Raw genomic sequence first — 11,948 nt, forward strand, 5'->3', positions numbered from 1 at the left:
TTGCTGTGTTACAAATTTAAAATAGTTTCTGTGCAAAAAGAAACATGTGAAGTTTGACAGCGTGTGCGCTTTAATCAACACATCAGAGAAGTTTCGATTTATTTTCATCAAGCAGTTTAACCAACTTGTTCCATCAGCTTGGTCTGTTCACACGGTTGCTCACCAGTTGAGCGCTGCTGCTGCTGCTGCTGTTTCTAAACTTGCCGCGGTAAGCTGCATATCTGATGTTGTTGCATTGCTTTTTTAGGTTTGTGGTCAGCAACAAGACAAGAGTTTGTTGTGTTTCACAGATGAGAATAAAAGTCTGGTCCTACACATCAGAGCGTCTGTTTGAGTTTGTTCTGTGGTACAAAATGTCAGCATTTTCTCACGTGTGTCATGATAATTATAACTACAGCAGAACGTTCCTCGGTTGTATGAGTGAAATTCGTGCACATCCTTATGAAATAACCTGTGGTACAGTCACGTTCACACTGACAATGGTCTTGAGGGTTATGTCTTTTGAAAGTGCAATCAGTCGATCTTCAGTCAGAGACAGATCCATTACTATGAATGTTCTTCTTTAGAATTTCTTGGGTAGTAGTTTGAAGATTCTCCAGCCTTAGTCAACAAAAAGGTCATTCCTTGACCTCACTCCCTGTTTTATTTCTGGTGGTTGTGCTTCACGACCAAGACATCTCTCCTGTGTCTTGTCTGCTCTTCCTCTTTGTCTTTCATTTGCTTGCTTGTTATTAGTTTCACATCATTACTCTGTGTATGTGTATATAGTCCTGTCTCATCCCTTGACAGTTTGTCCGTCCAGTTACTGTGGAAGTCCCTTTTGTTCTCTCCTGCTATTTCCTGTGTTCCTTTGCTCCTTGTGTTTTTCACCGTCCTTGGTTTTTGGATTACTTTGCTTCTTCTTTTGCAGTTACTATGAATCCAACAAAAGATAGACTGGATCTTTTTTTGGACTTTAACTAATGGACTTCCTGCCATGTTGCTGCAGTGCCTTTTGTTCTCCGTTATACAAATATTCATTAAAGTTATTTTGTTTCCGCCCCTTCTTCCCCGCTACACCTTGTGACAATCTTAATAGTGTCAAGGGGTTAGTGGGTAATGAGGTAGGACCCAAATGCAGGACAGAGTGGGCTGAGGCAGGAGTTGGTACAAAAATATATTTAATAAAAAAGCAAGACAAAACAAAAAGCACTGCACAGATGTCAGGAATCCCTAACTTGACAAGAACAAAAAACTACTGGGAGTCATGTATCCAGCAACGTGAAGATAAAAAACTAGTACACAGACAGGTGCAACGTAACAGAGAACAAAGGGTAAGGCAGGGCTATATATACACAAAGGGGACAGAGGGGCAACGAAACACAGGTGAAAGAAATCCGTGCAGAGCACACAAGGAGAAATTAATGAGTCAATCAAAGGGGAAAAAACAGGGAGTAACACAAGACAGGAAAGTAAGAACTTAACAAAATAAATCAGGAAACACAACCCCAGGAAAACTAATCACAAAGCCATGACACGTACCAACTCAAAACCTGGGCCAGTAAGCTCCCCCTTCTGGTGAGGTTTAATCAAACCACTTCTAATGATAAATAGTTATCATTCTGTCTTGCTGGGGATCCAAACTATGTGCCAGAGATTTGGCGGCATGAAGTCTGGTTGTAGGGCTAGTTGGTGAAGAGAGGAGACCACTCCTTTAATCAGAGAGTCTGTCCTTGAAATCGACATACCGCTGATGTGTGGATCATTGATGAGATCAACTCCTCCCCACCTCTCACCACACAAGCCGCTAAAGTGAATGGAGGACGGTCCAAGAGAACCTTAGGTGGATCTATTTCAACCATGAAGACCTTGATCACTGGACGTGGCCATGAGAAAGAGTAAGGTCAAAGAGACACAAACACATCTTGAGCCCGGAGATAGAAAAAGACCCAGGACACCAGCCCATATGGGGTATGAGTGGGGTATAACTGGTTTATAGACGGGACCCAACTGGTTCATTTATATGGGCCCATGTCGGCCCCACCTATCACTTGCACTACCCATGAATGCCCATATGAGGTATACGTGGAATCTACCTGGGCTTTAGACAGTAGCTCTTTGGGGAATTTAAATAAGACCCACATATGTCCCACTTGTGCCTTGAACAAGGATCTCACTATGCCATAGGCAGGACTCAACCGGGGTTCCAGTATGTTTAAAAGTTAGTTTTGCAGTTTCCACAGTGGCCAAACCTATGAATGCCCATATGAGGTATAAGTAGGATCTAACAGGTTTTCAGGTGAGGCCTATTCGGTTTATTCATATCAGAAACTTAAAGTCCTCACCTATGCACTGAAGTATCTGGGCCAATGGGCTGATCTTTAACATAAACCCAGCCCCCTCTTCTTCTCACTTTCCACTTCAGTCTGATGTTCAGTCAGTCAGCGGCAAGACAACATGGAGGTCAGAGCTTTCTGCATCGCACTGTGTGAGTACTGGCTCCTTTCCAGATTAAAACTTAATGATTAAGACTTTATTTACAATTAAAAAGCTCATGCATGTGAGAGTCTTTGAATGTTACTTAGTGAGTGAACTTAAATTTAACACTTTTAACTCTTCATCATCGACGACATTTAATAGTAAATATGCTGAACATCATGAGCAGCTGTAGGAGATGATAAAACTTTTATTGATTCGTCTATTTTCTTTGCATCTTCAGTGACTGTGATGATCCTGCTGTGTGCACAGGATCAGGAAGTTGGTGAGTAGATGTTTTGTTGGGCAGTTGTAGAAAAGAGGCAAAAATAGATTGAGATTGGTGTGTTTAATCATCACAGGAGTTCCTCTATAACTTTTCTACTTTTAAATGTTGTAAATGTCATCCAGCTGTTCACAGGAGTAAATGTCTAAACTCAATTTCTCTGTTTTTCTTTGTCTCAGATGCAGCTTTACTTTGTATCTCTCCAAACAGACTGCAGTTCTTTGAATATGAGTCGGTCACTTTTTACTGTGAGGGAGTCTTTTACTGTGATGCTGAATATAAATTGATTGGAGGGAAGCCCTCGTGTTGCACCACTAATGACAGAACATCAAGAGGACCTAACTGCACCCTTGAAAGTGTCTATGCAGATGACACTGGAAAGTACTGGTGTGAGGAAGGAGGAGAGAGAGGAAACGTCATCAACATCAATGTGACTTGTATGTTTGCAGTGAGGCAGTGATATTTTGTGATTATCTCAACGTGATTTCAAGATAAATTGAATATAATCGTGTTCTTCAGCTGATTCTGTGATCCTGGAGAGTCCTGCTCATCCTGTGATGGAGGGAGAAGATGTGACTCTGAGCTGCAGAACCAAAATATCTTCCTCGAACATCGCAGCTGATTTCTATAAAGATGGAGTCCAGAAGTGGAGAAGCTCCACAGGAAATCTGAGACTCAAAACAGTCTCCATGTCTGATCAAGGATTCTACAAATGTCACATTTCTGGAGCTGGAGAATCACCACAGAGCTGGCTGTCTGTTGGAGGTGAGACACATCAATTTTACTACGAATAAAGTGTATACATGTCATCTTAGTTCCTGTTACTGTTTTTTTTAGCTTTCCTGTCTTCAACTACACCATATTTTTACGACGAGACGAGTCTTATCTCTTCCTGCAAGTGTAATGGTAAAAATACTTAATCTAAACTACACTGTCTAATTGTTAAATAACTAAACAAATAACTGGGAACCATCCTGTTGGATTCAAGGCCTTTTGAGAGATAAATGGATCTATTCTATCTAGTCACAACCACTTTCTGTATCATAATGTCTTTTCTCTCTTCAGAAACTCTCACAGAACATCGTCCCTCCTCAGATCACGGCCGTCACATTTACCTCATCCTAAGGACCGTGTTCACCATCATCATGGTGGCGCTGCTGCTGCTGCTGCTCGGATGTCTTCACTGTGTGATAGTCAGAGTTATAAAACATGACTCATCTCCAACAGAAGAGAGAGCTTTCTGTTATATTAAAGAAAAAGATGGCCTGGATGACAACCAGCAGGAGAATAAAAGTTAGCTTAGTTGCTGATATTTCATCATGCCTACTCTCACATTTCATTGAGAGTTAAGTCTGTTGCTATCAATCTGCTTTCTAGTCTTCTAGACACAGAGTTAGACGCTGTAACTGGATGAGGAAATGAGCGTCTTGTTGAGAAACTTGTCTAACGTGTCTGTAAATGTGGTTTTTTAACCTTTCGCACTGGCCATAACTCTGACATACGGTGTTTAAAATAAGCACAGCGTCTGAGCACTTCTATTAATTGATGCTGCTTTGTAGAAACGTGTGAACTGTCACAGTGTGTAAACACCATTTGATGTCTTCTGCTGTTTGAAAATGTGTAAAATCTAAAGAAAAATAAACTTATAAATGCATTAATATGCTGTTCTCTAATGTGGTGGTTTTTCATTTTCTTCTCAATATCTTTTCCAGAGTATTTAAAAAATATACATTAACCTAAATGGTACACAGCAGATGAGAGTGTAAGGCAGAAGTGAGGTAAAGACGGATGTAAATAGGAAGGATGTAAGAGAAAAAGAAAATCATGATATTCTTCATCAATTTAATCCTTTTATTTCAGAATAAGCTTTTATAGATGAGTCTGGATTGAAGACAGAAGTCTGACAAGTCTCCATTACTGCAGAGACATGTTATTATATTTATGCAAAGCGTTTCAGTTTTTACACACTTTTATCTAGAAATCTTTTGCTTTAAAAACTGCTATTATGTCAAATGTCTACAGACTTATTGACTATTTGCATAAATATAATATATACACGAAACAATTTTTAGTAAACTTTGTTTTACTGAAATTTATATACTACTTAGGTATATGTCTTTGTTCAATACAAGTTGTCTGTGCTACTCGTGCAAACAACTCACTAAAAGTCATAATGTAATTTATTTTGACTTATTCAGATCAGTGTCATTTGAAACTAGAGAAGCTACTCTTTCAACTGACACAAAGCATCACATAGCTGGAGCTAAACAGCAAGCCTCAGGTTAGTGGACGTGTCCTCAAAACCTGCGCAGATCAGCTGGTGCCTCTGTTTCCAGTGATGTTCAACCTCTCGCTCAGACAGTGTGTGATCCCAACCTGCTTTAAGAAATCCATAATAGTCCCTATCCCAAAGAAACCATAGCCCTGCAGTTCCAATGACTTCAGGCCCTCACATCAACGGTGATGAAATGTTCTGAGAGACTGATCAAGACATTCATCACCTCTACACTGCTCACCACCCTGGATCCGCTACAGCCTGCATACTGACTGGACAGATCCACAGACGACGCCATAACCTTCCTCCTCCGCAAGACCCTCTCCCATGTGGACACTGGTAAGGGAAACTATGTGAGAGTGCTGTTTGTTGACTACAGCTCAGCATTTAATACCATAGTCCCCTCCAGACTGGCCTCTAAGCTGCATGGCCTGGGTCTCGACTCCTCCCCGTGCAGGTGGATCTACAGCTTCCTGACCGGCAGACCACAGGTGGTCCGAGTGGGTCACCACACTTCAGCCCCCCGACTCTCAACACTGGATCCCCCCAGGGCTGTGTGCTCAGCCCTCTGCTGTACTCGTTGTACACACATGACTGCAAGGCCACTTCAGACTCCAACATCATCATGGAGTTTGCTGACGACACCGCTGTTGTAGGACTGATCTCCCATGACAACGAGACAGCCTACAGGAGGGAGGTGTCCCACCTGGAGGACTGGTGCAGGGAGAACCACCTTCTGCTGAACGTCACCAAAACAAAGTAACTGATTGTGGACTTCAGCAGGAAACAGCAGAGGCACTTCCATCCACTCATCATCTGTGGCTCTGAGGTGGAAAGAGTGGACACCTTCAGATGAGTGACCATCTCACAGGACCTGTCATGGACTCATCACCTGAACGCCATGGTGAAGAAGGCCAGACAGCGTCTCTACCTCCTCAGACGCCTCAGAGACTTCAAGCTTCCTCTCAACGTGCTCAGGAACTTTTACACCCGCACCATCAAGAGCACCACCCACTGATGTTTAGTACTGTAGTACTTTTTTACTACTGGCTGCAGGTATAAAAATACATTTCACTGTGCATAAGAATAAGAATAAGAATAAGAAAAACCTTTGTTTGTCCCACAATGAGGAAATGGCAGTTTGCAACAGCATACAGAAAGGGTAGAAAAAATAACAAGAGCAAAAAGAGTAACGTATAAAAGATAAATAATGAAATAGAATAGGATAAAAAAAAATTGCACAGACTGAAAAGTCAGATATTGCACAGACTGCTGGGTTATAAAGTTATTACATCTTGTGGTGTAAAACTATTGCACATATTAAGAGTGTTTGTTATGGAGCCTAACAGCAGAAGCTGCTCTATCTATCTATCTATCTATCTATCTATCTATCTATCTGTCTATCTATCTATCTATCTATCTATCTTGAATTATCTAGACCTGTGTACATTGCCTCCTGTAGTGGGTATTAGTAATATTTTGTTGCCAGATTCACTTTTAAGAGATAAAAACTTTGGTTTCATCCAAATGTCCAAATGCAGACTCGGTCTGGTTCTAATTTTACTAGAACCTTTCTAGAATATGTGTGCTTTGTGGTATTTTGCTATAAACCCTTGGTTTACAAACTTCTAGTCAAGGGGTTGCTGAATGGGTTCAGAATGATATCATTGCTATCAGGGTGTTTTCTACTATCTAATCTAGAAGACATTTTAAATTTTGTTTTTAAATTTAAATTTTTAGGCGTGTTTCACCTCCAGCACTCTAGGGACTTTTTAAGATGACTTTCCTCTCAGTCTCAGCTGTACTTTAGATTTTGCACCAATAAGTATATGTTAGAATGCTAATAAAACACAAACCAACATGTAAGACAGGAAACGTCAAATTTACACCGAACGCAGACTGCTCTGCCGTTGCTCTTAGCACCACCCACTGATGTTTAGGCTATTTCCACCACCTCTGCTTCTCTACAGTCACACAGGAAGAGACCGCTTCTCACTTTACACTTTACTCTGATGTTTAGTCAGTCAGCGGCAAGACAACATGGAGGTCAGAGCTTTCTGCATCACACTGTGTGAGTACTGGCTCCTTTCCACATTAAAACTTAATGATAAAGACTTTATTTACAATTAAAAAGCTCATGCAAGTGAAAATCTTTGAACGTTACTTAGTGAGTGAACTTAAATGTAACACTTTTAACTTAAGTATTATTCTTCACCAGCTACGACATTTAATGGTAAATATGCTGAACATCGTGAGCAGCTGCAGGAGACGACAAAACTTTTATTGATTTATCTATTTTCTTTGCGTCTTCAGTGACTGTGATGATCCTGCTGTGTGCACAGGACCAGGAAGTTGGTGAGTAGATGTTTTGTTGGGCAGTTGTAGAAAAGAGGTAAAAATATCTTGAGACTGGTGTGTTTAATCATCACAGGAGTTCCTCTATTACTTTTCTACTTTTAAATGTTGTAGACGTCGTCCAGCAGTTCACAGGAGTAAATGTCTAAACTCAATTTCTCTGTTTTTCTTTGTCTCAGATGCAGCTTTTCTTCGTATCTCTCCAAACAGACTGCAGTTCTTTGAATATGAGTCGCTCACTTTATACTGTGAGGGAGTCTTTTACTGTGATGCTAAATATAAATTGAATGGACGGAAGCCCTTGTGTTGCACCACTAATGACAGAACATCAAGAGGACCTAACTGCACCATTGAAAGTGTCTATGCAGAGGACACAGGAAAGTATTGGTGTGAGGAAGGAGGAGAGAGAAGAAACATCATCAACATCAATGTGGCTTGTATGTTTGCAGTGAGGCAGTGATATTTTGTCATTATCTCAACGTGATTTCAAGATAAATTAAATATGATCGTGTTTTTCAGCTGGTTCTGTGATCCTGGAGAGTCCTGCTCGTCCTGTGATAGAGGGAGAAGATGTGACTCTGAGCTGCAGAACCAAAATATCTTCCTCCAACATCACAGCAGATTTCTATCAAGATGGAGTCCACAAGTGGAGAAGCACCACAGGAAATCTGAGACTCAAAAGAGTCTCCATGCTTGATCAAGGACTCTACAAATGTCACATCTCTGGAGTTGGAGAATCACCACAGAGCTGGCTGTCTGTTGGAGGTGAGATTTGTAGGTTTATTCAAAATAAGATTCATAAAGTATTGATGACGTATGTGTTTACACTCTCAAACTATTCCCATCTCCTTAAGTTCCAGCTTTTCCTACCGTCAATACAGAAGATCACAAAGACTCTAATCCTGCCTTCTCTTCCTCCACAAGCACACCATGGATCATCATGTCCGTCTTGTTGATGCTTCTCTTGTTGGTTGTTGGACTACTTTGCTTTGGCAGATTTCCCTGTGCCAGAGGTGAAGTACATATAGTGAACTTTACTCAATGCGACCACTGGTTTTGCTTTGTCACAAAATGATTCTTCCATGTACACAAAAGTCACGGAAGAGTTCCTCAGGGTTGGGTGCTAGGACCAAAGTTTTTCACATTATAAATGCACATTATTAAATGAACTTCCCTCATGTGTGACTCTTGTTACTTCGAAAATCAGTTCTCATGTTACTTTCGTTCCACCACCATGTTCAAAATATCTTCTTTTTTTACAGATATTTGTTCACACTCACAGGCAGTGCCTGATTTAGACTCATCAGAGTATCAGACAGGTAGGTTTAATGTTAAGAGATGAAATATTTATCAGAAAGGATATTAAATATATATATTTACTGTTTTTTTTTTTTTTTTCCAGTCTCTGTACAGGCCAGTGCAGCTGAAGCAAGCCAAGCAATATATGCTAATGTATCAAAGAACAGGAAGAAGAAAGGTATTTCCTCTAACTTTATATTTTTTGGTCCAGACCACAGCTCACATGCTTCTCAGCATTTACATTGTTTGACATGGTGGTGCTGGTATTAACTTCAGCTAACAACTTTATGTAATTTATTTACCTGAATTCACTGTTCAGAATTCAAAATGTGGAAAAAGACAAAGTTAGAGACGCCACAACACTTTGGGAAATATGCTTATTGAAATTCAAGTCAAACGTTGGATGTTAACTGGAGCCCAGGGGTGGTTAGCTTATCCATAACATTGTGAATCCCAGTGTCTGTGCATGATTTACAGTAATTGAAAAGACACAGTAGTATGGAATATTTAATGTGTCTTCAAAGCAGCAGAGTCCAGCGTTCCCTCACCTGCCCAAGACCCTGTTGACAATGACATCTGCTATTCTACAATTCAGTATGTGAGTCAAATATAATCTTTTATCTCCTCGTTGCTACACAGTTCTCTTTCTTAGAGCATGTTCTTGCTGTCCACTCATCGTTGCTGAAAGAAAAGTCAAAAAGCAACTCAAAAACCTTGTGCCATTGAGCGCCTCTTCTTCTGTCAGTGCAGTCTACACATCTTGTATGAATGTCCAAAACTCTAATTAGGATAAGCCTCTCTCCAAACATTGATTCTAGTATTATATATATATATATATATATATGTAAACCTCTGGTGGTGTAATTTAAGTGGTCGAGGGGTTCAGAATATCGTGGTAGAGGGGTAAGGGTAGAGATTTTAAGTCATGCTTTGCTTAGTACAGTAGATTTCTGCAACGACTTATTTTCTTTCTATAATCTACAACTTCCATGATATTTGTCTTCTGTGTCCTATGTGTTACAGGTTGTTAAGCGCTGACTGAAAAGAGGAGTTTCATGGTCTATGTGAAAACCAGGAAGTGACCCAGTTAGGGCCAGTGTTGTTGTTGTTACTGTACAAGTTAAAACAGAAAAAAAAAAAAAATAATAATCTTTTGACCTCAGGTCTGTTTGCTGTGTTACAAATTTAAAATAGTTTCTGTGCAAAAACAAACGTGGAGTTTGACAGCGTGTGCGCTTTAACCAACACATCAGAGAAGTTTCACTTTATTTTCATCAGGCAGTTTAACCAACTTGTTCCATCAGCTTCGTCTGTTCATACAGTTGCTCACCAGATGAGCGCTGCTGCTGCTGTTTCTAAAGGGGCCGCGGTTAGCTGCATATCTGATGTTGTCGCATTGCTTTTTTAAGTTTGAGGTCAGCAACGAGACGAGAGTTTGTTGTGTTTCACCAGTGAGAATAAAAGTCATGTCCTACACGTCAGAGCGTCTGTTTGAGTTTGTTCTGTGGTACAATATGTCAGCGTTTTCTCACCTGTGTCATGATAATTATAACTACAGCAGAATGTTGTTCGGTTTTAAGTGTGAAATTCATGCACGTCCTCACGAAATAACCTGTGTTCACACTGACAATGGTCTTGAGGGTTATGTCTTTTGAAACCGAAGTGCGTCGATCTTCCTACTTTCTGACAGGACATTCAGAGACGGATCTATTACTCTGAATTCTCTTCTTTTGAATTTCTTGGGTCATCAGTAGATTGAAGATGTTCCTGCCTTGATCAATGAAAACTTAATTCCTTGACCTCACTTCCTGTTTTATTTCTGGTGGTTGTACTTCACCACCAAGACCTGTGTCTTTTCAACTCTTCTTCCTTGTCTTTGGTTTGCTATTAGTTTCACCTCATTACTCTGTGTATGTGTATCCCTTAACAGTTTGTCTGGCCAGTTACTGTGGAAGTACCTGTTGTGTTCTCCTGTTATTCCCTGTGTCCCTTTGCTTCTTGTTCTACAGTTACCATGAATCCGACAAACGACAGACTGGACCTTTTGTTGGACTTTAGCTAATGGACTTCCTGCCATGTTGCATCAGTGCCTGTTGTTCTCCGTTATACATTCATTCATTCATTCATCTTCTATAACCGCTTATTCCTGTTGAGGGTCGCGGGGTCTGCTGGAGCCTATCCCAGCTGTCATCGGGCGAGAGGCGGGGTCCACCCTGGACAGGTCTCCAGTCTATCACAGGGCTAACACAGAGAGACACGCACACCTACGGCCAATTTAGAATCACCAATTAACCTAACCAGCATGTCTTTGGACGGTGGGAGGAAGCTGGAGTACCTGGAGAGAACCCACGCAGACACAGGGAGAACATGCACAGAACTCCACACAGAAAGGCCCAGTCGGCCCATGGATTTGAACCTGGTACCTTCTCGCTGTGAGGCATCAGTGCTAACCACCTCGCCACAGTGACGCCCTCTCCGTTATACAAATATTCAATAAAGTTCTTTTGTTTCCTCCCCTTCTTCCTCACTACACCTTGTGACAATCTTAGTAGTGTCAAGGGGTTAGTGGGTAATGAGGTACGACCCAAATGCAGGACAGAGTGGGCTGAGGCAGGAGTTGACACAAAAATATATTTAATAAAAAAAAAAAAGAGGAGCTTCATGATCTACTTGAAAACCAGGAAGTGACCCAGTTCGGGCCAGTATTGTTGTTGTTATTGTACAAGAAAAAAAATCTTTTGACCTCAGGTCTGTTTGCTGTGTTTCAAATTTAAAATAGTTTCTGTGCAAAAACAAACATGTGGAGTTTGACACCATGTGCACTTTAACCAACACATCAGAGAAGTTTCGGTTTATGTTCGTCAGGCAGTTTAACCAACTTGTTCCATCAGCTTAGTCTGTTCACACAGTTGCTCACCAGCTGAGCGCTGCTGCTGCTGTTGTTTCTAAACGTGTCACGGTTAGCTGCGTATCTGACGTTGTTGCATTGCTTTTTTAGGTTTGTGTTCAGCAACAAGACGAGAGTTTCTTGTGTTTCACTGATGAGAATAAAAGTCATGTCCTACACATTAGAGTGTCTGAGTACACCTTGTGACAATCTTAGTAGTGTCAAGGGGTTAGTGGGTAATGAGGTACAACAATGAGCAAGACAAAACAAAAAGCGCTGCAGAGATGGATAAAGTTCCTAACTTGACACGAACAACAAAACCACTTTGAGAGATGTATGCAGGAACGCGGGGATACACAAATCTTTGTGACATGAAGATAGCAAGGAGACAA

General features: G+C 40.9%; 1 protein-coding gene across 1 annotated transcript; it reads left to right on the forward strand.

The window, feature by feature from the left end:
* Positions 1 to 1,839: 1,839 nt before the first annotated feature.
* Positions 1,840 to 9,700, forward strand: LOC311492551 (Fc receptor-like protein 5; the record flags this gene model as incomplete). Its single annotated transcript, XM_084550842.1, has 7 exons — positions 1,840 to 1,877; positions 3,065 to 3,177; positions 3,260 to 3,505; positions 7,890 to 8,135; positions 8,225 to 8,383; positions 8,773 to 8,847; positions 9,693 to 9,700. 7 exons carry the CDS (start codon positions 1,840 to 1,842, stop codon positions 9,698 to 9,700), a joined length of 885 nt encoding a protein of 294 aa, XP_084406968.1.
* Positions 9,701 to 11,948: the final 2,248 nt, after the last annotated feature.

This window comes from Chelon labrosus (genome assembly GCF_963514085.1).
Source record: "Chelon labrosus genome assembly, chromosome: 1".
NCBI classification, from domain to species: domain Eukaryota; kingdom Metazoa; phylum Chordata; class Actinopteri; order Mugiliformes; family Mugilidae; genus Chelon; species Chelon labrosus.